A 27,563-nucleotide genomic window follows, 5' to 3' on the forward strand; every position below is an offset into this window, starting at 1 on the left:
TACAGTCTTATCGTACTCCTTTCCCAATTTTGAACCAATCAATTGTTCCATATCCAGTTCTAACTGTTGCTTCTTGTCCCACATATAGGTTTCTCAGGAGATAGATAAGGTGGTCAGGCACTCTTTAAGGACTTGCCATAGTTTGCTGTGGTCCACATAGTCAAAGGCTTTTGCATAGTCATGAAGCAGAGGTAGATGTTTTTCTGGAACTCCCTGTCTTTCCCCATAATCCAGAGCATGTTAGCAAGTTGGTTGCTAGTTCCTCTGCCCCTTCGAAATCCAGCTTGTACTTCTGGGAGTTCTTGGTCCACATACTGCTGAAGCCTACCTTGGAGGATTTTGAGCATAACCTTGCTAGCGTGTGAAATGAGTGCAATTGTATGGTAGTTGGAACATTCTTTGGCACTGCCCTGGATTCATGAGGATTAGTTTTTGAAGTGCTAAGCACCCAGACTAGGCTGCAATCAGCTTCTAAAAAACCTAGGGAAAATGCTTAAATAAAACAACAGTTTTCCTGATGCAAAGAGAACTTAGTTCTTAGAAGCATTAAAATGGAGGCAGCTTTTCTATTTCTTGCTAATTAACCCATCTCGACTTTATTGCTGATTAGTATGACAGGCCATAAAAATAGCACTGCTTTATTCTCAATCTCAACATGGCTTTCAAATGGAATTGTAAGTGATGCATCAACACTGCTGACCTTCTGCATTTACTTCAAAGTACAAACAACACAAATGGAAAAATATGCATATATTACACTGTAAAGACAACACAGTTTAAAAATTATGCATCTCTTCATTAACCTTGGATAGAAAACCTGATTAGCAATGAACAGTATCTGACAGGCAGAAAATGAACAGATGCACTTACGACAAGGAGATGAATATAATCTCAACAAGGAAGGGAACAGCTTATTGTGCTACACTATTTCATATTGATAGTTTGAACTATGCACGTAAGATTAACTAAGCAAAATAAAATAGGTCATGCACAAACATGATGCAAATCCATGGAAGCATGCATATGAGAGAGATTCTTCACTATGTACAGTGTTAAATATATCTGAAAAGGGCATATGATTCTACATTAAATGTCAAAATGAGCAATGGGTGAAAGATGCTGCTCAGTCCTTGGCATCAAACGAGGATAAAAGATTATGCTCATCTGTCATTTTTGTATATTCAGTGTGCTAAATGGGGATGCCCTCCAATATTTTTCAGACAAAAACATGTTTGCATGTGTGGAACATGAAAGTCGTTAACAATCATAGGAATGGTTTTAAGAAGCCTTATAGTCCCAGTGATAACTAGGGAGAGGGAAGAAAAGTTTTCAGACCAACTGAAATGGCTAAAGAGTTATATGGATCTAATGTGATTAAGAAATACAATTCACAAGAAGAAAACTCAGCAAACATCTGTTAAATATATAGAACTTATATACAAAGTGATTAGTCTTGAGAATATCAAATCTTGCCTGTAACATTACCAGGGGATTGTGATGGTTCAGTTTTCGGGGCTGTCTGTTCTTCCAATAAAGGGCGAGTCGGTTGAGGTAAATCAAAGGGTTCAGTATTTATTGCAACATCAACTCCAACAGGGTGCACCCCCAAAAAGGGGTTCAAAGATTCTTGCAACATATTGCTCGGTTTTAACGGGGTCCATAAACCATTTACAAAAGGGTTTGTTGTCTCTGGGTTCCAAGGTCCTGTTAACAACGGCACAGTCCCCTGCCCAGGGTCCAGTTCTTCGTCCAGGGATATCAACGGTAAAGTCTCTTCATCCCCGCTCCACTCACCCCAGGACGACCCGTCTCCCCCATCGACTCCCCAGGGGCCAGGTAACCCCCCCAACTTCCTCAATTCGGCTATATGCCTTTCTTCCCGGAGCTTCCTCCTCCACTCCTTGGCTTCGGTCTCACCCCAATACGAAGGGCGAGGTTTCAGCCCAAGCTGGCGGCGTTTCTCCGCCTCCTCATGGGGGACTCGGACCTGCTCCCATTTGTGGGTCCAGGGATCCTCCATCCAGATCCACTCCCATCCCCCCCCCCCGGTATCTCTGTCGGCTTCCCTCTTATATCTCCCGCCGCTGCCTCAATCTCCTCCCTCCTTCTTCCCGCCAAAGATTCCCTGGGTCCCGGGGAAAGGGTTAACCCTTTCATAGTCGCCCCCAAGTCTCGCGTATCTACCCCCTTATTCAAGGTAAGGGGTTCGGCGACCACTTGTTCCTAATCTGGGGTCTCCATGTCTTTCTCTTCCCGACGCGTTGGGGACGGAGGTGGGGATGTCTGTGTGTGAAGGGTTCTCTTCGAGAGCGACGGCACTCCCACTAAGGCCTCCACTTTGGGGGCCTCACAGTGATAGCTCAGTGATTTAGGCAGTCCTTCTAAAGGCAGCCTATAAATGAGATAAATAAATAGGTATCTGGCTGCAGAACCAGAGGTTGGGAGTTCCATCTCCCACTGTTCCTCTTGGGAGAAGAGGCAGCCTGAGTAGTTCTGGGCAAGCTCCACAGTCCCAGGGCACCTTCAGAAGAATGGAATGGTTAACCACTTCTCAGTATTCTCTACCTAGAAAATCCTGGAAAGGGTCACCATAACTCAGAATTGACTTGACGGTAATTATTACTATTACTGTATTATTATTAGGAATGGGAAGTGGCCATAACTTTTACACATGATTAAGTAAATAAACAATTAAAAGCAAAGCAAAAGCAAAGCGTGCTGCTTATATACCGCCCCATAGTGCTTCATGCACTCTCTGGGCAGTTTACAAGTTAATTTTGCAGGCTACACATTGCCCCCCCCCCCCAGCAAGCTGGGTACTCATTTTACCGACCTCGGAAGGATAAAAGGCTGAGTCAACCTTGAGCCGGCTACCTGGGATTGAACCCCAGGTCGTGAGCACAGTTTTGGCTGCACTACAGTGGTTTAACCACTGCGCCACGAGGCTCTTCATTAAAAACAGCTGTATTGTTTTGTTTCAGCATATTTAAAGAATAAAGAGATATGGGTTGCAGAGTAATAGTTTTGTTTCAAAGTGAGCTTTCGTAAATTGAGAAAGTGAATTGTACTCCATGAAAATTCACAATGAAATAAATCTCTTAGTCTTTAAAGAACCACAAGATGTATCCTCTTTTTTTATTCTTTTCTGGCACATATATGAGGGATGATCTCAATCATGTGCTACATTACCTGGGAGTACACCCAGCTATAGACAGTTGGAGATACTGTACTTTGTTGATTTTCTAATACTGTCAAACACAGACTTCAGGTTTTACTTTTAAATGCTCAAAGCAAGGCACACTCATTTCCAAGTTCACATACACAAAGCATACAGATGCACACCCTCACCCAGAAAAGAATAACACTCTTATTAGCCATTTTAATTCAACGCTGTCATCATTCCTTAAGAACCTTTCCAGCCTGATTTGTGTTTGTTTGGAAATAATTCCTCAGAGTTCAGTGGACCTGAATCAAAAGCAGGAACAAGCGGATTATAGATTTGGCTGGAAAGGAATGTCACATATATCAGTGGCATTTCTGTCCAAACTTAGAGCCCAATCCCATGGTGTAAATTTTTCAGATAACAGGAACATTTACATAACATTTTAAGAGTGTCTTTCACAAACCTTGACTTGGGCATTAATGCCGCGGCTAAAAGAAAACAAACACCAAAATTACACTTACGAGGTAAGCCTAGATAAAAGGATTCCACAGTAAAATATCGTTGCAAGATGGATTGCATTCATCTTAAACGTTCCGTCATTGACCTCTGAACGTTTACTTTTGATCTAAACTGGTAGGTTAATAATTTTGTTACACTTTGGAGTTAAGATGAGGCCCTCTTTCGTCACTGGGCGCTCTAGTATGCGGCCTCCACGCCCCACAAGGTATGGGATTTCTGCGTTACTTTTATGGATTTGTTACTAAATTGCCTAGATCGGAGCTAAAGGAAAGAGAATGCTTGCATGCCCAACATCCTCGCTTCCAAATAAGAAAACGCATAACTTCCATATCCTTGCCACTAGAGGGCCCACTGCCCAAAGGCGGCGAACGCAGCAACAGCGCCTTGTGCCTGCTCTGAGGATCGAAAACAGCCCAGAGCGCACGCGCTGCGGGTTGTGTGCGACGCGGTGACGTCATACGCAGCCATTCTTTCGTCGAAGTGCCAACGGCGCGATTTTTCAAAATGGAACCTCGCACGGAGGGCGTTTCTCCCCGGCCCCCTTAGCGGGGAGGGAGAGGCCTGTGGATCGGCAGCGGGAGCGAGAGACGACACCGAGTACCTGGCCATGCAGCCGTGATAAGGAGGCAACGAACTGAGGCGGGAAGGGCGAACTCCGCCGCCATGGCGACCTGTATCGGGGAGAAGATTGAGGTGCGGAAACGGGCCATTGAGCCTCCGGGAACGGGGAGGAGGAGGAGGAGTGGACCGGATCGAACCATTCGCCACTTGAGGGGGTGTCTCGGCCCAACCATATCTCAGTCGGGGGAAGGCAAGGGTTGCTGCTCTCCCAGTTCGTCCGGTCCAGCCTGTGTTGACAAGGGAGTCGGCGCTGGGGAGTGGGCGGAGTTCCAGGGATGCCGTGCACATTTTAAACGCCGTGCTCGGCCCCGTTTCTTTTCCTGCGCAAGAGAAGGTGGTTGCCTTCCCAGTCCCCTTCCATCCAGACCCGCAGGCAGGCAAAAGTGGACACCGTATGGGCTCTTCTGCGTATATTTACTTGGAAGTAAGCCCCAGTCTGTTCAAAGGGGCTTACGTTGCAAGTAAGTATACATAGGACTGTAGCCCCAGAATACATGGGGTGTGGTTTTGCGATTGAAGTTGACAATATTCCCCACACTTACGGGGAGTAAGGCCCGTTCAGAGTAACAGCGCTTGGGACTGTGCTATAGAATGGGGGGGGGGGAGGAAGGAAGCCCCTTTAACCCACTGCAATAGTATTTCTTTGCCACCTGCCAATGTTATACCGCAGAGGTGGGGAATATTTTGCCTTCTAGATGTTTTGGACGACAAATCTCCTAATCCCTTACCAATGACTAAACTGATTGGGGCTGGTGGGGAACATCTGGAAGGCTGCAGAAAGAAATTCAGTGGAAGGGCCTTTTTGTGTTCTTGCTTTTTTACTGTCATTGAAATCTTTACCTGCTGAATTGCTACTTGCTATGCAGTTTTTAAAAGTGATGGTTATTTACTGTGCCAGAGAAAAGTAGTAATTCTGAAAGGGCTGTCCAAATTCAGCTAGAGGACTGTGCTTCAGGCCCCAGCGAAAGGAGAGAGCCTCTGACATAGGTCCAGTGTACATCTGCTCACCATAGCCCCCATCATCACCTGTAGCCCCATAAAGCTTTTGCCTCTACACTTTAACTCTGTTGGCATGTTTAAGGTTTTAAAATCACTTTAATAACTTGGGTGCTTAAAAGTATCCACGTTGCTTTAGAATGGATTCTAATCCGTATTAATACAGAACCAAGAAGATGAGTTTAGATGTATAGTAACACTCTCACTCAGCACCCATTTTTTGCATTTGTATCGCTATACATCCTTAAATTTTGTAGTTCCTGAAAGAAATTGAAAATGATATATGCTTGCATATCATCTACCCATGTTATTTATTCATGGTACATTTGTTGTAAAAGATCTCTTAATACATTGATGGTCAGGGGGACCTCCATAAGAGACTTCTAATTTACTAATCTTAACCTGATAGCCTGAAAATATAAACCACAAATGGCCAGATGATTGCCCCCCCACGCTTATAGCATCACAGTATGTTTGTTTGTAAGGATATGCTTTAATCTTATTTTGAAAATTTTGGCAGACTTGTTCAGATTAGGCTGTGAGCATGACAGTATGTATAAGAAAGAAAATTGCAGCCTTTCATTAAATACTTTTGTGAACCACCTGTTCATGTGATATTAATATTACCTTCGGTAACACCACATCTGTGCAATCTGTAATTCTAGAAGCAATGTACATATGCCTCAGGAAGATTCTCATTAGTAAAATAAATAAGCTGGCTGCCTAGAACAGTTGAACAAACCAGTAGGAATGGTTTACAGCAGTAGTAAACTTTACCATGTTATATTTTTGTTCATGCTGCCCAGAGGAAAAAGCAAAATTTGCCAAAACTAGCTCCTGAGCAGCAAGAGTTTGCATGCCTCACAACCTGATATTTCCCACAGAATTACTGTGGGAAGTGTGCAGAATCTGTAAGCCTCCAACTTTCATCAGCACCAGCCAGCATCACCAACAACAAAGAACCATGGAAGTTATAGCCCCATAACACCAGGAGGTTCACAGTTCTTTCATCTCCCCTGTGGAATGGCTTTGTTTACATTTAAGATACCACGGACTGTCATACTGAATTTGGAGTATCCCTTCTTATGTCTGACTAAACTATGTTTTATGCTAGTGGTAGTGTGTATATATCTATTGGATAATGCTTTTTATAGTTGATGTTGTACTTGACTATCTAAACTTAAATCAAAGTGAATACAAACTTTGACTTAAAAGACAAACAAGTTAATCTGAGAATATTTCCATAAGTGTGAATTGTGAAAAAGCAGGAATACTGTGTTCAGCAGAACTGTGTGAATACTCTGAGAGTATATGTGAATACTCTGAGAGATTGAGGCTGTAAGCTTACTTGGAAACCTGGGTCACAAAAATTAATGGAGCCAATTTCAGAGTAAATATGCATAGAGCCAACGTACAGACCTGAAGATTTATGCACATTTACTTGAGATTAATGCATACTATGCATTCTGAACCATAATAGCCTTCAAGTAAATATGCATAACATGGTTTAGTATATATAACTGGATCTTTACCACTTACTGTATTCCAACAGTAAACCAAGGTCCAACAGGTTTTATGATTTATTCTAAAATGAACTGTTATGTGAAAGGTGGCTTCAATAAAATGTAAAACTGATATATGAAATTGAAATTGGCGAACTATGGTTTTTCATATTGCAAAAATGGTCCTTTTAAAAGTACATTAAAGAATCTGAGGTAGGAAATGTTTGTCAGTGAGTCAGCAAATGTTTTTCTCTCTTATAGAAGTCTTTAATTTTAAAGTAGGCATTCTTATCTGCAGTTATTTTGGAAAAGAGGAGGGAAGCTTTTGAAGGAAAGTTTTCATATGCCCAACGGAACGGTGTCCTTCTTTGCAAAATCTTGAATGATGATACTGTAGCAATGATGCATATTTGAGAAAGTTAGCATCAGCACCTGCAGTAAAAACTATCTCACTGCCAGTGATCAAATCAGAGCCTCACAACTGTTAAGGGATGAACTTTGCTTTCTCACTTGTGTATATTGATGCCACACATACACCAGCCAACATTATTAAGATTCTAACAGTTGTTCAAATGATCACTAAAGCCTAATATTTCTACTATTGAATTTTCCCTTGATTAGCTTAAGCAAGCAATGATTTAGCTTATACAGTATTCTGCAGAGACAGAGCTCCCCCAGCAATTTGGTTATGTCACTCTTGCAGTGGTGTTTCTTGAGAAAATGGAGTGATATAAAGTATTGCTAGTGTTTACTTAAGTTTGATTTGATAGTTAATTGTGTTGACCTAATCATAGGAAGTCCTAGATTACGTTTACGTGTTCTTCATAGACTTGTAAAAGTTCTTGTCAATCACTCATAAGTATGAACTGGTACAGCAGAATTTTACAATGCTCCTCAATCTTGCTGTTAAGAGTTGGTGGTTGCACTTAAGCAAATAAACACAACTCTAATATTAAGATTCTGTTGTTTTCTACCCAAACTGTATAGTAACATTTTTAGTAATTTACCTTGTAATTTCAGCTTGAATCTGGCTCTTACGCTAACAATTGAGTTCGAGGAAAAAACTGTAATTTGGCAGATGGAGTTGTCTGATGAACTAAGTTGGCTAATGAAATCAAAATGCCAAGATGACCCATTTCTGCCTAATATACCGTGCCTGAAATCCTATTGCTCAGCCTAGTAAGTCTCAGGTGGAGTAGGCCCATTGATTCTGTAGAACGTACAGAAGAGGTGACTCATAAAATAGCTCAGTGGTTTAGGTATCAGAGCTTGGGAGTTTGATTCCCCACTGTGCCTCCTTGACAGGAGCTGGTTCTAAGATTATTATTATAAATCCACACTGATTCAGTGGGTCTACTTTATATAATAATAATCATCTTAGCTGGAAGGAACACTGTCCATCAAAATCGAGTCCATGTCAAGGAGGCACAGCAGAGAACAGAACTCTCTGCCTCTGGTTCTAGCAGCCAGATATCTAAACCCCTGAGCTATCCAGCAGTTCTTTAGTTGTGATTTGTTATGATAAGCACCAGGATTTCCGCCAATATATTGCTTTCTTGCTTTACGGTATACTCTAGCTCATATTGTTGCAATTCTACATAATTGTAACATACGCAGTCGTTTAAAATTGGAGATGAACTGCGTATAGTTTAAAGCAGCACCAGCCCTCTAAAACGGAAACAGACGGTTCTCTCCCAAACTATAGAAGAATAGCATTAACTGACAAAGCCCACCTCGAAACAAGCTCTTCATGCATATGCAGTTTTGCCCGGTTTCTGAAATGTCTTTTCGAGAGACATTTAGGCAGTTCCTTGTGTTGCAGAACTGCATGCTCTAGAGCAGAGACGTTTCTCCAAGTGAGAACAACAAGCCCTTGCTTTAGGTGTATCTACAGCTGTAGGAACACGTATAACCGCGTCTGTCGTGTGGCAGGTGCCAACGTGCCCGCGTTTCCTCGGAGACAAGCCGCGGTCTGGTCGCTAGGGCTCCTTCCCAAGTCGCTGGGAATGGGCTTGCGCTTTTCTGGGCTTCTCTGCGCGGCGGCAAGAGCGGGACGGCCCGCGGGGGCATGGCCGTCTGCTCGCTAGGCTGCTATGGCAGCGGCGTCTCCCCTGGGGGCGGGAGAAAAGGCGGCAGGGCCATTCGTCGGCCCGCGCCCCGCGGCTGTCCCTCAGTGGGTGCGAGCCTCTCTTTCTCAGGATGCCACAGTGGCTTCTCAGCCTCCTGCTCTCTCCCTTGCCCAGCGACGGCACTTTCGCCGCCGCTATGCCGCCCTGCTGCCCGTGGGAGACTTCCATTCAGGTAAAGCCGCCGTCTTCCCTCAGCCGCCGCCAGGTCTTCCTTCGCTCTTCCCGCCTCCGCCGCCTCGTTGCCCTCGATTTGCCTGAGCGTGCCTGTTCCGGGGCAGCTGGAGTTTCCAGCCCCCCAAATTCGTGCAGGTTTCCTCCAAAACACACACAACAAAAACAACCTGGATGCTAACATTTGGGGCGTTGTTTTTGGTGACGAGAGAAAAGGACAGGGGTTGAGCAAGGCAAGAAAGTTCAGTCAGATAAAGCTGAACCATCTAATGGGGGGGGGGGCTGGCTTTTAAAGTCGTTGTGACAAAGTCAGAGGAGGAAATGTTTACTTCTCTGCACTGTAGCTCTCTGTGCTGGCTGCGGGATTCTGGGAATTGTAGTCCAACAGAGTAATGTGCCCCACTTCTGGAAGACGTTAGGAACTGTGGTAAGGTAGCACAACTGAACTAAACTTGCATCCCTTAGATACTCTATTGCTCCCTTGGCTGGGACGTCGCTAGGGGTAGCGCATTGGTACCTCTACGAATGGGGGAAATTTTTACTTACGAAAGTGTGTAGAGTTATCAACTGGATGTGTTGTGGAGACCAAAGAAAAAAGGATGGTGAAGGCACTAAAGTCCTGTAAGAGGACAGTTCAGGTGTGAATCATGTACAGGCAACTGAGAGGCATGTTTTTTTTTTTTTTTTTTTTTTTTTACTGTTTTTTGAGATGGGAAACAGAAGCTAGCCTGGCTTGGTTCTTATTCCATCTTCTACTGCAAACCCATTGCAATGTGGAACAAGTCTTTCCTCCTACATTAGTATGATATACTTCAAGCTGATCTCACAATTTTCTGTTCAAAATCTTTCCTTGTGGCTTTCTTGCTTGGGATCAGGAATTTAACTTAAACACACTAGTTGAATCACAAGGGAAACTGTTATAATAGGATTTTTCCCACAGTATATTGTCTTCTACTACAAGTACCTGGTTGGAGAATTGTTGATAGAGTGTACTAAATTTTTCAACGAAAAAGCCAAAAATAAGGGTTGGCTACATCTTTATTAGACCAGCTGAATGAAGAGTCCTGCAAGACTTAAGTGCTTGCCTGTTTCTGAGATTTTAGTGGTATAATAAAGGTACTGTCCATCCTCTTCTTAAAAATGTTTAGTGACTGAAACTTGCCTGTGTACACAGAATAGAGGAACATGTAACAATAGTAACAAATTTCTTTTTCTCTCTCTCTCAGGATTTCAAAGTAGGGAACCTTCTGGGTAAGGGCTCCTTTGCAGGAGTCTACAGAGCGGTATCCTTGAAAACAGGCCTAGAAGTGGCCATCAAAATGGTAAGTACAATTGGACCAGACCAGGTGTAATTAGGGAGCCAGAAGACAAGGGAGAGTATGGAGTGCCAAACTACTGGTGAAAAGGGCATGGGATGCAGCCCAAAATATTCATGGCCCTTAATCTAATAAATATCACGTTTCCCTTCCTGATGTGTTAAATTGTGACAGTTTTCTTCAGTTCCTGATTTTCTTAACTTACCTGGTAATTTGCAACTCAGATTTCAAAGGTAGCTTTCTACTGTATGTATAGTCAAGTACCTTTTTTGCCATACTTAGCTGTGCAAAAATAATGTAAATAGACACTAGAAATCTCAGACCTCAACCCAGTTTACTTCATATTGGAAGGGCTTGATCATGAAAATGGTGCTGCAAAAGTGAATAGTTTTTTTTTTCTTTATGAGTTCTCAGCTTTCAAGATGAGGATTTTTTTTTACCTCATTAGCTAATTACATATGTCAATTTATTGCTCATTATGTTGGTTGCATTGTTTGGCCTCTTAGGTTTAAAAAAAAATCCTTTGCCAAAGAGAAAGGCCCAAGCAGTCTGGGCTAGACATTAGCCAGAACAGCCACTGGTGAGAGCTAATAAGAGTCAATCAATATGCAAAAGCTTCCCCCACCTGCTGTTGTTGTTTGTATTTTGAAGGAAGCTGCTGTTGGCACCAGTTGTAGCTTAACCTGACATAACTATCAGCTTGTTGATGATTTTTGTTGAGACTACAATGTAGATAGCAAGGGATAAAAATACCCTTGCTCTGAATTGCAATCAATTAATCAAACAATCAATGTATGAGCTCAAAGCATAAAATATGATTTATTTTTCAGATTGACAAAAAGGCCATGCACAAAGTTGGAATGGTGCAGAGGGTTCAAAATGAAGTGAAGATACATTGTCAACTAAAACATCCCTCCATACTTGAGGTAACTATTTACATGAATGTGTAGAAACATTTATAACTGAGCTTCAATTTAGTCTAATATTAACTTTTTCTTTGCTAGCTATATAACTACTTTGAAGATAGTAACTACGTGTACCTGATATTAGAGATGTGTCATAATGGAGAAATGAGCAGATATTTAAAAACCAGAAAGAACCGTTTCTCTGAAGAAGAAGGTAAGGTTGAAATATGTTTGTTGTACACACTTTGAATCAGTATGCCAGGTTGGGATAAAAAAAGAGCTATTTCATGATATAGCAAATGAGATTTTCTTATTTCTTTGAATAGTTAACTTTTATATCTGTAGCACAATCCTGTTGACTGTTTTTTTACACAAGTATAAGAGAAATGGTGTAAATCGTGGTGACAAATTGCCTCAAGTTAAGAAGTTAGTGTTGGCATTTGCTGTTGAGTGCTGAGTTGCGCAACTCAGTGAAAATGCCTACAATAACTTCTTAACTTGAGGCAATTTGTCACCAAGATTTACACCAACTTCATTATGCTGGCAAGTATAATCAACAGGATTTGGGCTAGTACTTTCCAGAGTTTAATTTTATTTCCATAAGTGGTTTACTGTGTTGGATGAAGGCTAATTTTTGAGAAAAACAGTTCCACAACTAACTGGCTTGTGAAACTGACTGTGATGTGCTTTGGTTAACAGAATTCCTAGAAATACAAGCCAAAATCATATTGGTAATTTATGTATGTATAAATGAAATATTATAAGTTGCAGAGACAAATTGCCTCTAATTAATGACATACAGGTTTTATTACTGGTTGTGTAAGAAGCATACAGCTGGGAACATGACTGGCATGTTAATTAATGGCAATTTGCCACTGCAATATAAGCAATCTTGTGTTTGAATAAAGATATGTGTTTCTTCCGGAACTGAGACTGATATATTTGTAGGGGATGTAACAGCATGTGTTGTATTAAATTCATGTATAAACTGTAAGTGCTTTTTAAATGCTTTGCTCTTGGCTTTATTAATTTGTAGCTTAAATGTGAGAAGCATCTCAGTTTCTGGATTGCAATACTGGCCTCATTCACACAAAGAGATAAACCAAGGTTTTCTAGTATCCTGACTTAGTGTGAACCAGTTACATACTATTGCACACAGCCTCTTCGGTCCCAATTTTCTGTCCTTGCTAGCACAGCCGGGTGGACAAATCAATAATGTTTGTTTAGCACCTTGGCTGCACCTGGCTTCTGGGCTTGGCATTCCTTTTACAAGCCAGGATTTAAAGATGAAGAGCAAAACCGTGGTTTGCAAAGAGACAAATTATGACCAATGTGGAGAATATGTTAAACAAAATAGCCTTGTTTTGCTTAGCTAATCATGCTGCAAGGAAAAGCCAAACAGGACTGAACAAATTATCTGTAGTATCCAGTTTATTCATAGCAAATTAAGATTATCTGGGATTTTGGTGTCTCCTTTTCTGAGAATGCGGCAAAAGTGCCACTAGATGTCTTCATAATAAGAAACAGATTTGGTAAAAAAGTTTAAAGAGATGATAGTAAAGATACTTTTTGACTTTTCCTCCCATTCTGATTTAATGCAGTTCGCCATTTCATGCATCAGATTATTACAGGAATGTTATATCTCCATACTCATGGCATACTGCATCGGGATCTCACACTGTCTAATCTGTTACTTACCAACAACATGAACATCAAGATTGCTGACTTTGGGCTTGCAACCCAATTGAAAATGCCTCATGAAAAACATTACACAATGTGTGGGACTCCTAATTATATTTCTCCTGAAATAGCCACAAGAAGTGCCCATGGACTTGAATCTGATGTATGGTCATTGGGGTGCATGTTTTATACACTTCTGACTGGAAAGCCACCTTTCGATACTGACACAGTAAAGAACACCTTGAACAAAGTAGTGTTGGCAGATTATGAAATGCCAACATTTTTGTCAGTAGAAGCTCAAGATCTTATTCAACAGTTACTTCGCAAAAACCCAGCAGATCGTTTAAGCCTTTCATCTGTATTGGATCATCCTTTCATGTCAAAATCTAGCTCAGCAAGAAGTAAAGACCTGGGAAATGTAGAAGATTCAATGGACAGTGGAAATGCCACAATTTCTACAGTGTCTCCCAGTGTCAGTACAAGTAGCAGCTTTAGGGAAAAGAAAAGACTTTTAATGGGACAACCACTTCCCAACAAAATAACCATTCTTCCCAAAAATAAAACTGCTAATGATGTCTTATCTGGTTGTGGAAGCATATCTCACAATAGTTGGGGACTTCCAGGAAAAGAAACTGGCAATATTGGTAGAGGAAGAACAATGCAGTCAATTGAAGAAAGACCACATTCACGCTACCTCAGAAGGGCACACTCCTCTGAAAGATCGAGTGCATCCTGTAGCCAGAATCAAGGAGAATCAAGTCATGTGGAAAGATCACATTCCATGGAAGTCCTCCCAAAGTCTAGGGGAGGGCTAACAGAAAGCAAGAAGGACTTTTCGCCTGCAAATAGCAATTGTGATATTTCTACTGTATTTAAAGAAAAGCTTACCACTACTGGCTCTGGCTCAATGGAAAAGCAACTTTCTCCACCAGTGAAGGATCAAACTAGGTAAGAATCTGTCTTATAACTGTTTTTAAGATAGTTGTAAAATTGCATAATGGCCTCATCTACAGTAATGCCAAATAATGGTTCAGTGTTACATAAATGAGCCCATTGTTATTTACCTTCTCCCTTCTGAGCACTTGCAACATGAGACTTGTTTTCAGTTTAATTTACCACAATTAGCCTCTAACCATTAGATCTTTGACAAATTGTTATTCAATTTTAATTGCAATTTAGAAAACAAGGTAACTGCTTTAATAGCATCAGATATTAAGAGTATTTTTATCTGAAATAAACCTATTATTTATATTAAATGGAGGAAATTTATTGGCCAGAATCCTGCTGGCAAGTGACCATGCCTAAGGGAAAATGCGTAAGTGTTGGTGGCAAATTCCTACTCGTTAATTAGGTACTAGTTGCTTTCCATGTTTTGCCCTTGATCACGTGATCAGGCATATGCTCAAAAACTCAACCAGCACTCGTTAGCAAGGTTTATGCTGTTTCCTTTATGTGGGTGTAAATTCCCAGCCAGTATCTGTGTATATGCTGTTTTTTTAGTAATCAAACTATTGGAATGAAACATATTTCTCTTTAAGTCTTTCTTGTTTTTCTGAAAAGTACTTACACATTTCTTTCTTTTTAGTTCAAATTATCTTTGCCCAATGAAGCCCAATGTTGGTTTATTAGGACTGAAGCCCCAAACAGAAATAATGCATCAGTGGCTTGGGAATATGCAACTCAATGGTATGGATTTATTTAATTAGAGTTTTTTAGTGTGAGTGTTGGACACAAATGGGCTCTATCTACAACAAATCCATCTTATGTGCACAGCTTGCACCGTTACTGTGACTGTATCCAAAAGCAGTGGCATAGTCTGAAAGATTATAAAGGGAGTTCCTTGTAGACTGATTATGCTACTTGTTATTAATAGATATTTTTATGTTTTGAGGATTCATATAAAATGAAATGTAATTTATTTTTTGAAAATAAATTTCCAAAATTTGTTTCCATTTTCTAAATTTCCAAAATTTGTTTTCGTTCTGCAATTTATGTTTTATGAAAGTAGAAAATTTTCATCTTGAAACCCCTGAATTGCCTGTATAGAATGAAAACAGCAAGTGATTGCTAGCCAGAAGGGTAGGATTACCACCAGAAGGGGAGTGGGGAAAAAAAGAATAGGAGCAGAAGGGAAGGAGGAGCTTCCTTTCCTGTGCATCATATTACATCATATACTGAAAGATTACAGGATGCAGCAGTAATTTAGGCAAGGACCACTTAAATGTTTTCAGATATTGTCTTTTTGTTTTGAATTGCTAGGAATCCCTTAGGGAATTGTAATTTTAGGAAAACAGTTGGGATTATTTGAATCCTCACTTTATTTTCTTCTTTATTTTTGTTTAATTGTCCTGGCACTTTGGCAGAAGGGCTGTATGTGATAATTCAGCCACATATCTGAACAGATGTAGCATTGTTTTTATCCATGTACAAATTCTTTAATTCACCACTCCCAAACCATCTGGCTGCACTGGAGACAAGAACTCTAAACACAGTGTTTAATTTCTACCAGTATGGCTAAGTTTGAACTACTGTACACAGATAATAAATTCAGAAAGCAAAAAATTAAACTTAAAAAAATCTGGTAAATATTTCTGCATGTTGTTTCTAATTGTTGGATTTGAAACTATGTAGAGAAAAAGGTTGTGTGACACAATACCTGGTTTACTAGATATATAATGCTGGGAACATCCTCGTAATGCAGGTGTAAGATAAAATTATGTCATAAATTAGGCCTGGCAACAAGGAATTATACAACTCAGTTATTTAATGTGGTAGCAGAAGAGTGCTTCCTGGATAGTACTTCCACTTCAGTGCTATGATATAGCTTACTGCAGGTGCAGTGTTGAATTGTATCCACGTAGTTACACATTAGGATTTTGCCCAATGGCTGAAATCCTGTTACTTAGCATAGTAAGTTGCAAATAGAGTAGGCCTGTTTAAACAATGGCTTCAGCTTCTCCATAAGTTCCATTGAGTCACTGGGCCTATTCTAGTTATGACTTAGTATGCTAAGTAACAGGATTTCAGCCAATAAATGTAAATTGATGATGTAGTTTATTTAAAAGTAATACTTCCAACTTGTGTGCCAGATCCTGAAGTAAATAAAATGAGATAGTGTTTAATGCTTGAAAGGTCTAACTAGCATTGCCTCTTTTTAGAAACAAGTTCTCTCCTGTAATTGCTGAGAAGAGACCTGTAAATGAATTTTCAAAATCATTTAAAAACTTTTTTTCTCATTTTAGCTCAGATGGCAGAACCTTCATATAACACAAATAGGAATTTTCCATTCCATCTTAGTGTGCCTCAAGAGCCAGTGAAAAGTGCATGGAATGTCTTGAAAGGCAAAAATTCTCCTGATTGCACACAGTCAGTTGTGGAACCACTGGACACAAAGAAAAGCACCTCTGGATTTCCTGCTTTTGATCTCCATCTAGTTCCTGAAATCACAAAAAAAGGAGGCAAAGAGCCACAATACAGACACCAAAAATCTACCCTGCGAAGTACTGTATCTCCTCTGAGTGCTCAAAGATTAAAAACAATCAGGCAAAGAACAAAAAATGCAGTGGTATGTGCTATGTTCTATTTCAGAATAAGAATAGGAGTCTTTACATGTTGTTAAGGAATTACAATGAAATTGATGTATTAAAATGATCAAATTTTTAAATACTTACATAGGGCTAAATGCAGTTTTCAATTCATATGAGACTAGATCCATTGAATGAATGGGATTTGTTAACCAACGTTTATGCAAGTCAGATTAATAGTCGGACTGACAATTGGATCTTGCCCATATTAGAACTGTGTCTGATTAATGTCAATTTTCTGTATTTGGCACTACAATCCCAGGCATTTAGCCACTTAAAGATTCATAATTAGGGAATGTTCCAGTGTCCTCTCTGTTGTTTTTAGATGTATTGATGCGTGCAGTGATTTGCCCAGCTAAAATGTGTACCTGCTCCTGACAAGAACAACAGAGTCAGCTAGATCTTATCAGATTGCTTTCTGTCTTTATTGCGGCACAGACATCCTATGAAAAAAATCTTGTCCTCTGCATTTTAGGGGGACTAATTTTCTAACATCACTGAGGCACAAAGCTAATGACTATCCAGCATCAGCAGTAAGTCTGCTGTTGTGTTTTACAACTTTAGTGACCAATTGTTTAACTAGTTTCACTTGAACAAATCCCCAATGAGATCACTACTTTAAGATTTTTTTTTGTCTAAAATGTCACTTAAGACAAATTATATACAACACTTTCTTGAGTGTAATTTATTTGATACCATAGAATGTGAGAAGTTGTAAGGTGATACTGGTTGGAAATAGTTTTATTTTTATCTTGTTTTGATTTGTTTATTATTGTAAACTGCTCAGAGTAGTACTTCAGCACTAATGGGGAGCAGTATACAAATTTAAATAAATAAATATGTTCATCTGTAAAACTATTCTGTTGGGAAATGTGTAAGCTTTTGATAATGTATTATTTAATGGAAATATATTTTAATTACACACTACTTCCATGTCAGTCACTGAATTTTAAGTTTGTCAGTTCTTAATTTTAAATTAACTTTGCCATTGATTTGACCTAAACTTAGGCACTTGCAAGTAACCTGGGAGAAGTAAAGTCCCATGTCCCCTCCTTTCTACAGCTTTCCTGTCATTGCTCTGTTAGTGATAAAATGCAGGGTTAGAGGACTCTACTGAATAGGGTATGCAGTGGAGTGAAAATTTTCTGCCAGCAGAAGGTAGATCCAACTCCAGGCTTTTCTGCCAAAGTATTCCTGTATGGTTCTCTCCCCCTCCCCCCACTTTAGTTCTCTTTCTCTCTCCCCCCCCCCCCAGGTTTTCCTTTCCTGGCATTAATTTGATCCTCCTATTTTCTTACCTTCCCCCAGTATTTATAAATCTAGTAGGGTTGAAACATTCAGACTGTTCCCTCATAAGCCCACAGCAGCCTAGAAGTTAATCACAGTAAAATATCTTCTGTCCAGGTGGATAGTACTTTTTAAAGCACAAAACCAGGTTCTCGACTGTACCATAATATTTTGGGTCATTTTGCTCTATGAAATATTTACATAAGATTTATAGCAAAAACATTTTATTTAGGCTGTTCTGTTTTTCAACTCATATTCTAGGTGAGTATTCTAGATACAGGAGAAGTCTGCATGGAATTTCTAAAAGAATATAATTCTAAAGAATTTGTAAAAGAGGTTCTGAGAATATCTTGTGATGGAAGTGAGGTAAGTAGCTGATTATAGTTTTTAAAGTTGTCAGTATTGAAGCAATGTGTTTATGCTTAACAAACTGCATAGAATTCAGTGATCCTGGGTTATGGTACAATTAAGGGTGTTTCTCATGCCAACAGATTTCTTGCTGTTTAGGTTTAATTACCAGAAATAACTAACCTGTATATGGCTTTAAAATATCTCTGCATCCAAGGGACTGTATGTCTTGTTATGAACCTGTTAAGGTCTTCAGGAGAGGCTCTTCTGAGGACATCACTGTATGTGGAGACCTGTTTGATAGGTATACAGGAGAGGACTTCTTTGTGTGCTGCTTCCAAACTGGAATTCTCTCCCCTCCAAACTGTGAGCAGTTCCCACTCTCTCTGTTTGGGGGGTGGGGCAATGAACACTTTTTAAAAACTGGACTTTCAAACTAATGTTAATGTGGTTTTTTAAAAAAATGTGCACTGTTTATTGTTACTTAATCATTATTTTCTTCTGAGCACAGACTTTGTTAAAATAACCACTGCTATTCAACAGTTATATGAGTGCTACTTTTAGTGGAAAAGCAGGGTAAAATGTTATAAATAAATAGTTTTCACTTCTGCAAGTGTGTTTGTACAATATGAGGTCCTAAGAGTGAGCAACTGATTTATTTTTTATTCTCTTCTGAACACTCTCTTAGTGAACAGCACCTGATTCAGTTAATCAGTCTACTCATTCTGTACCTGGGAAAACTACAGAAAAGCTTGTTTATTGTGGAAAGCAAATGGCTCCTTTTGCAAAAATAGAAAAAACAAATTTGAACATATAGTTCTTAGCTATTGTTTTTCTGTGTATTAAGATCACAGTTTACCATCCAAATGAAGGAAGAGGCATGCCCCTTCATGACAGACCACCACCACTTCCTGAAGACTTACATGTTTATACATTTGACAGCCTGCCTGGTAAGATCAGTTTCTATGAGCCTATTTGGAAATACAGACTAATGTGCATCTCAGTCTTTTAACATGAGAGCAGATGACTTTTTTTCAACTCTGACACAACTGGATTTTGAGGTTGGGTGGATGGGAACTGCATGGAGAGAGTAAATCATTTCCTGTTGTTCTGAGGGAAGCCATTCCATCAACACTATGAGCACCTCTACCTTATGTTTCTCTACTTATCTTACCTGCTCCATAGTTAGCAACCCTATAAAATGAGAGTGTGGAAATAATTTCCAGAAAATTTTTAGTGTGGTTGTTTATTTAAAACTACTACTATTATGGCTGTACAGGAATAGCAAAACAGTAGTTCAGTACCAAGTACATAAGATTTTTTAAAATAGCTATTCACAGTATGCACAGTTAGCTTATTTATAAGGAAGAAAGCACAGACCATTCTTGTTTCAGTTACATTTCTTAGACAACAGGTTTTTGCTAGTTTTTGTGATTTTCTTGGCTTTCCAAAAACCTTCCAACTTCCCCAGTTCTTTTTCTCTCTCAACATATGTTTACATACTTTACTGTTACTTCTGTAACTTTTGGCTACCCAACTTCATTTTTATTCCTCTTGGCTTCTTCAGGTTGAAGTAATTCTAGGGACATTTTGCCAATAATTATACAAATAAATCTCTAATGTGAAGACTATAGTACAGTGGTGCCCCGCATAGCGATGTTAATCCATTCCGGATTAATCGTCGCTATGCAAAAACATCGCTAAACGGATTGAAAAACCCCATAGGAACGCATTAAACTTAGTTTAATGCGTTCCTATGGGGCCCAAACTCACAGTTCAGCGAAGTTCCTCCATAGTGCTGCCATTTTCGCACCCTCGGTAAGCGAGGGCAGGGCGTGAAAACTTGCGGTGGCCATTTTGGGCACTCGGCGGCCATTTTGGAACTGCCAATCAGCTGTTGTAAAAACATCGCAATGCGAAGATCGGTAAGCGAAACGCTTACTGATCATCGCAATGCGAGTTTTTGCCTATCTAAACGTTGCAATGTGATTGCTTTTGCGATCGCAAAAGCAACATCGCTATGCGAATTCATCAAACGGTGCGCTCGTTAAGAGAGGCACCACTGTACTTAAATGTTGCTCTAGTAATGTTTACTGTATTTTCTCACTGCATGTTCTTTTGTATGCAATAAGTAACTTTAAATATTAGGGTGTATAAGCTAAATGTAAGCTGTTCAGCCAGTTTCAAAGTGTGGTATCAGAAGCTTCTGAAAAATAAAAACTTCCACTAATTTCAGTATTCAATACTAGCTTTTTAGAAATGTGTAACAAAAGCTGACAGCAAAATTTGAAAATGTGATGAACAATGTGACCCATGGGCATGTACTCCCAGATCCTACTAGGAATGTCTGTCAGTTGTGCAGAAACTCAGCCTTGCAGCTTACTTATTGAATCAAGGGACTGTGTATTTAGACTATTATATAAGCCAGCAACTCCTTCAAGTAGCATTCAGTGGGTACTGTAATGTATGTTGCTGCCATTAGTGCTGCTTAAAGAAATATATGTAGAAAGAACAAAAAATGCAGACTGCTTAGGGCTTCCTTTCCCAAGTCCAGATTGTGTGCCTGTCCTTTCCAGCCACAATGCTTGGAATTGTGTCCATGTGCTTCAGGGGCCCATCTCCCCAGGTTAGTAAAATGGGTAAGATCCAAATTATTTATTTGCATTGAGGCAAAGGAGAACTGATGTCCTTTTAATAGCCTTTTAAAATGGCATATGTCTTTTGTGGGATTGTAGCAAGAAGAAAATAAATTGAAGACTTAAAGCTATATTTGTTGTTGCAGAGAAGTATTGGAAGAAATATCAGTATGCTGCCAAATTTGTACAGTTAGTAAGATCCAAAACTCCCAAAGTTACTTTCTATACGAGGTATGCCAAGTGCATGTTGATGGAAAATTCTCCTCCTGCTGATGTGGAAATTTGTTTTTATGATGGTATGTATTCTTATAAATTTCCTAAATAATAATAAATTTATATTATCCAGCAGCTATGGCTCTATAAAAGCATGTGCACCTCAGCTACTCATGATACTTGTTTTAAGAAATTTTGTCAACTGACTCAGTATATTCTACCTAAAACATATACTTCTGAAAATTCCATATTAGAATTGTAATGACTGAATATTAGTTTTGTTTCACTATCAAAAGCAGCAGTAAATAACATTTTTGTGATATTTTTATTAAATGTTAATTATATTCATTAGGAACTGATAATAAAACTGGCACTATATTTTTCTTGACTACTTATCTGAGTGGTTGATATGTGTTTCATCCAGCATTGTGCAAGTAAAATTCTGGTTGTGCAACAAGACATTTTCCTTTGTACCCTTTCACTCTGAGTAGTACTGGATAGTATTATTTGTAACTCTGTGCTTGTCAGCATTTTTATTTCTACTGTAAGGAGATGTCCAGTGTCAGTATTTAAAAAAAATATTATGATAGAATGGAATCATTGCTGCTTCAGCTGAAGAAACATTTCCTTTTTTAATAGGAGCAAAAATTCACAAGACAGCAGGAGTAATCCGTGTAATAGAAAAATCTGGAAAAATCTATACAATAAAAGAAAATGAAATGGAATTAGAGAGAGAAATTCGGATATATGTTGATCATGCCAATGAGGTAAGTAGTGTATTTTTAAAAAGTAAGTGTGATGCACAAAGTAGCTGCTTCCAAACAGACTGGAAAAGCCTATGTGGCTTTTGTCAAAAAGGTTTTATGGATTTAATAGCCATTAAAAGCCCATGGAAATTTATTAGCATAATTTGCTTTGTTTCATCCTTCTTCATTCTGAGTACCACATTCTTGTTACATGTTTAAACCATCAGTATGTTTTCATAGTATGTGTGTGTTTTTTTTAAATACAGGGACATCGTATTTGCCTGGCACTGGAATCTGCCATTTTGGCAGAAGAAAGAAGTGAAAATGTTCCATTTTTCCCCATTATTGTTGGGCGGTAAGCATTCTCTTGGATTTTATTTCTAATATAAATGTCTAAGTTGTAACAGGGAATTTTCATATTTTGCTTTGTTACAATCTTACTAAAAATAGTCAAACATATGAACATAGTTTTTCTTAACCTTTTTTTCAGGAAACCAGGAAACCCTGAGTCTCCAAAAGCTTTGGTACCACCTTCTGCTTTAGAAGATCAAAGTGTGTTCGCACATACAGCTGTGGTAAAGAGTGATATTGGTGGCAGATCGGAATTGGCAAGTGAAGCACCCAGCAATACCCCCCCTGTAAGCAAACAAGCATGTAGATGTTTTTTCCCCAACATAAAAAATAGTTCTATTGCAAATCTAAGTCTGAATCTCATTTTTTTAAAGTAAGCTGTGGATTCTATAGTTAGTTTCAAATTCTTGTTATTTTAAAAGGATGAAATTCTTGTTTAGGTATCATAGGAGGAAGAGCATTCTTAAATATTAAAGCTTCACACAAAAATAGAAGGTTCAATTGCAACATTTTTTTTTTATTTCCTTCCAGATGTTGTCGTATGAAGGATCTGCATTTACAGCAAATACAGCAGAATCAAAGGGCTCCTCTGGTCTTCCGAATGAGCGTGCTGCAAATTCACCTCAACTGTTGAAGTCTGTCTTTGTAAAGAATGTTGGCTGGGCTTCACAGGTGGGTCAGTGTTCCATAACCAAGAAGAAAAGTCAGCCACCTGGGCTAAGAGAGAAATGAAAATGCAAAGCAATAGCTAGCAACAGAAGTTGTGAGGCATCTTTTAACTGTATTGCTTGCTACTAGGCCTTTTTTGTCTCCTTTTTGGACCTGACCTTATCTGCAGATCAGGCAGTATCTGATCATTGCATTAAGAAGAATACGAAGACTGGTACCTGTTTAATTCCTGCATTTTAAATTAGAACATTCGCAACATAGAAAAAATAATCAGAACTAGCTAGCACGTGAAAGTGCTCAATGAAACAAAATGTTAACTCCTGTGCTGATCTTTGTCATGTGATCTCTTTGCAGTTGTGTCTGACCTTGCTAACAAAAGATTAAAACATGAAGTATAAAATGTGTTAAGTGACTCTTAAAATTTAAGTTTTTGGATTAATTTATAATCCTTGCTTTCCTCTGCCAGCTGACCAGTGGGGCAGTATGGGTTCAGTTCAATGATGGATCCCAGCTGCTGGCTCAGGCTGGCATTTCTTCTATTACATATACATCTCCAGCTGGTGACACTGTCAAGTAAGTACCCATCTTGAAGCATATGCATTCTATTTCAATTACTTTTATATTGTTCAGTATTAACACTCTTAGATTTCGGAAGTCTGGTGTTCCATACCCTCTGCTACTGCTGAAAATGGAGAACTACCATATTTTTCCATGTATAAGACAATAAGTTTGTCAAATCTTTAGACTAAAAATTGAGGGTTATCTAATACATGGAAGTAAGCTGAGGAGAGAACAAAACGGCCCATACCTTGCCTCTGCAAACAGGTTGCCTCCAATCATGAGGTTTAGTTTCCTACATTCAGGAAAATTTGCTTCCTCCAGTCACAAGCCTTATGTAACTGACGTCAGCTGATGCAGAACAAACCAACTGCAACACATCTCGTGGAGGTGGAGCATGTAGGCAGTGCTCAGATGCAGCAGAGATTCGTAATGTCCGAGCGTTCTGAGCCCAGAGGCTGAATAAAGTTAAAGTGTGACGCATAATATGACAGTACTGGTATTTAAATGTTATCTAATTACTAAATTAAATGTGTTCTGTTTTATGTTTAAAATATTGATTTCTTAATTTTGGGTTAGAAGAGTTGGGGCCATCTTATACATGGAAAATGTATAATTGTATACATTTGTATATTTTATACTGCATATTATTTACTGGCAATCTTCCACTGAGCCCCATCTCCTTTGGGGGCCATAAAAATTATTGGGCATGTTTGCACATATCTACAAGTAGGGATGAGCTTATGCAAAATATCAGGCTCACATAGATCCCTGCTCTCCCTTCCTATCTAAATGGTGAGAAGAATAACCTGGGCTTCAGTTTTATTTTAGCACATTCCTGGTCTGGTGTCACTGGAAACCTAGGAATTATTGTTTCAAATGGACTTATTCTTTTTAAATAAGCAACAAACCATCTGCGGAGTCTGAAATTGACTGTTTAGCAATTTCCTAGAGTTTATTTTAAACACATATTCTTGGTTTGCTTTGTAATGACTGACCGGGAATCTGGAAAAACAAAACTGATTTCTGAGTTATTCGCCCCCCTCACACTGAAGGGGAGGAAGCCATTCATATGGATGCTTTGCTTCTTGTGCATGCAGCTCTAAACTATGATTTACTATTATGTGCAAATGTTCCTGTGACTCAACAAATGCAATAAAGGTTCACTATAATTCCAGGAGAACTTTGTGTATCATTTGCAGTTGAGCATCAGAAATAAACACAAGATTTGACTAAACAGTTGATTTTACTATTTACCTTGTCTCTTATTCTTATTCCTTTTAATTAAACTACTAGTAGAAGTTTCATTTGTAGAATGAATTATTGTACAAATGGAGGATAATAAGATCTCTTATCTGTGCCCTTAGGGAGTGAATTGAAAATTAACCTCGCATGAGAAGATCAGGGACAGTTTCTACCTTTGTTCATCCTTAGATTAATTATCATGGAGAGGCATAAGATGGCTCTTTCTGGTGCATGAAGTTACCAGTTCTACAGCAAATTAAAAACTGACCCACTATACTTAGTTTTAGATTTTAACTTTTTTTCAGTCTCTTAGGTTCCCCCTGTATAGATAAACATAACGATTTCAAGAGTGTTGGGGAAGAAAACTTGTATTGGGCAAATCCAAATATTCTATTCTCACAGAAGAATCTCCATAGAACAAAATTTGTAGTTTCAACTTCCAAGATAAACCACCCAGTTTTTCGGGTATAAATACCTATCTCAGGATCCAGAGGCTAACAAGCTCTAGTAGTCCTTGTGTATAAACTGTTACCTAAAATAGAAGGTAGTTAATTCCTTCTGTAGCTGGTTAACTTCTGCCATAATCTGTGTGGTCCCATAAAGCACTGGTAGTTCTTTCTTGTTTGTTCCAAGTTGGTAGGCAAGATTTTTAAAAAATGCAGTGGTGCCTCACATTACAATGTTAATTCGTTCCAGCGAAATTGCTGTAGAACGAAAATGTAATGCGAAATAAAAAAGCCCATAGAAACGCATTAAAACCCAATTAATGCGTTTCTATGGGATTGAAACTCACCGTCCAGTGAAGATCCTCCATAGCGCGGCCATTTTCACTGCCCGTGCAGCGAGGAATCTGTCCCAGAAAAGAGCGGGGAGGCATTTTTTTACCTGGTGGCCATTTTGAAACCGCAGATCAACTGGCTGAAAATCGTTGTTTTGCAAGAATCGGTTCCCGAAGCAGGGAACCGATCATCGCAAAGCGAAAAAACCCCATTGGAAACATCGTAACCTTCATCGTAATGCGATTTTGTCGTTAAACGGAGCGCTCGTCTTGCGAGGCACCACTGTACAGTAAACTCTCTGCCAGGACTAGCATTTTAAGCAGCAAAGGGAATTTTATGGCAGAATACAAGTGGACAAAATATATATGAAATAATCTACATCAAACTTTAGATTTCAATTCTGATAAAACTGTTAAACCAAAAACTAGACACTGACTTAACAAACTATTCAAACATTTTTCTTTTTAAATGAGAAATATTGTAGTTTAATGGTAACCAAAAGTGCAAAACATGTTAATAGACAGGGTCATATCAGTATTCATGTCAGATTTCCATAACTTGCATTGGCTATTTGATGAGGTACTAGAATGCATTTCAATCGTGTGGCGGGTCATATGCCAAATTTTGCAATTGATTCCCCTTGACATTTTTAGTTCAGTCATGTCCAACTCTAGGGGATGTTGCTCATTATGTTTTCAAGCCGTAGAGCCAGCGCTTGTCCGAAGACAGTTTCCGTCGTCATGTGGCCAGCGTGACTAGGGAATGCCGTTTTACCTTATCACCGAGGTGGTGCCTATTTATCTACTCACACTTACATGCTTTCGAACTGCTGCTGGGACAAAGCGACGGGAGCGTACTCCATCGCATGGATTCGATCTTATGACTGCTGGTCTTCTGACCCTGCAGCACAGGCTTCTGCGGTTTAGCCCGCAGTGCCATCACATCCCTCTGTTAAAAACAAGAGGATCCATTAAAAGCAATTCTCAGCAATAGTGTAAAGTGGTACAGGCTTCATACTTTTAAATTTGGGATTGATAAGAACACTAACCCACCCTATGAAGAGAAGTGGAGTTAAAGAGAATGGCTGTACTGGGTTAAGAACTGGAACTTCCATACGTTTGTGGACTGCAGTTTCAATGAGACAAGTACATCTGAAAGGACACAGGTTTCCCATCCTTCATAGCAGGGCTTGGGAATGTGTGGCTCTTTAGATGTTGTATTGGGCTCTAGTTTCCATGAGCTTAGCGGCAGGTAAGATATGGGGGTAGCAATTTATTAATATCTGGAGGGCTGCAGTTTGCCTCTCCTTAACTGGATAGGTAGAAGGCTTTCTAATGCTATGTAAACACTGATTTGTTGAAGCAAGTATAAATTAGCAGTGGTATAAGCTGTGAACTGGATGAAAGGGACTTTTTATGTCAATTAGTTTCCATGTGCTATTGAGTTTACTTGAAATTTTTCAATTTTCTAGGTATGGAGAAAATGAAAAATTGCCAGAATATATTAAAGAGAAGCTACATTGTTTATCTTCTATTTTGGTAATGTTTACCAATCCAGTGGGTCCTCACTGACAAACTGTTTGGATATGGCTTGGGAAAAAACAACTTCAGGGTAATAGAGGCATTGCTGTGATATTCAAAGAAGAGTGCTTTCAGTGAACTCAGTCCTTCCTTCCATGATGGAGTTGCAGTGTTCATTTCAGCTTTTAAAAGCATGATTAGTCAAGGTAAAATTGCTTGCATTTTATATAATGGATTGCAGTAAATGTTAGTTCTCCAATTCTTTCTCATAAAGGGAGTCTGAACTTGTATATATGTGTGTGTTTTCCCACTATTACAGCAGTCATCAAGTGTCTCTCTGAACTGTATATGTAAATACCTTGTATTTTACTTTCTGCAAACATGTAAAGTGTACTGTTTTATAAGTGTTTTATATTTTGAAACTTTTTCTAATGAAATATCCCTGCAAAAGCTTTTTAAAAAAATAAATGCAGTGGAATTTGTTCAGGTCATTTCCTTTATTTAACACAACTGCCTAGGTGTATTCTATTAGAACATTGATAGTAGTTAGACAGTAAAACTTCACTTCTGTGGTAAAAATCTGCAAACATTGTACACTTGCACACACTGTGGGGTTTTGAGTTCT

General features: G+C 39.2%; 2 protein-coding genes across 4 annotated transcripts in view; one reads left to right on the forward strand and one right to left on the reverse strand.

Moving 5' to 3' along the window:
* The first annotated feature begins 4,209 nt into the window (after positions 1-4,209).
* PLK4 (polo like kinase 4) lies at positions 4,210-27,420 on the forward strand. Of its 2 annotated transcripts, none has more exons than XM_020781508.3 (16): positions 4,210-4,375; positions 10,328-10,423; positions 11,248-11,343; positions 11,422-11,536; positions 12,924-13,950; positions 14,588-14,688; positions 16,245-16,567; positions 18,135-18,239; positions 19,069-19,171; positions 21,004-21,153; positions 21,710-21,837; positions 22,083-22,171; positions 22,307-22,454; positions 22,699-22,839; positions 23,303-23,409; positions 26,890-27,420. In XM_020781508.3, the coding sequence occupies exons 1-16, from the start codon at positions 4,346-4,348 to the stop codon at positions 26,987-26,989; spliced, it is 2,859 nt and encodes a 952-aa protein (XP_020637167.3). In that variant the 5' UTR covers positions 4,210-4,345; the 3' UTR covers positions 26,990-27,420. The 2 variants fall into 2 exon arrangements, with proteins under 2 accessions (XP_020637167.3, XP_020637166.3); XM_020781507.3 differs by lacking the exon at positions 4,210-4,375 and adding an exon at positions 8,933-9,102.
* The window catches only part of MFSD8 (major facilitator superfamily domain containing 8), a 28,892-nt gene continuing 23,278 nt past the window's right edge, over positions 21,950-27,563 (reverse strand). The window contains exons 12-15 of one of the 2 annotated variants that reach the window (XR_013536932.1): positions 26,234-26,366; positions 25,433-25,489; positions 23,645-23,852; positions 21,950-22,884 (exon numbers count right to left, since the gene is read on the reverse strand). Coding sequence is in view for 1 of the 2 variants with exons in the window: in XM_073001659.2 (XP_072857760.2) it covers positions 25,467-25,489; positions 26,234-26,366 (156 nt within the window). In the remaining variant the exon portion in view is untranslated. The remainder of the gene's footprint in view (positions 22,885-23,644; positions 23,853-25,432; positions 25,490-26,233; positions 26,367-27,563) is intronic. The other variant, XM_073001659.2, reaches the window with a different exon arrangement.

This window comes from Pogona vitticeps, chromosome 5 (genome assembly GCF_051106095.1).
Source record: "Pogona vitticeps strain Pit_001003342236 chromosome 5, PviZW2.1, whole genome shotgun sequence".
Taxonomy (NCBI): Eukaryota; Metazoa; Chordata; class Lepidosauria; order Squamata; family Agamidae; genus Pogona; species Pogona vitticeps.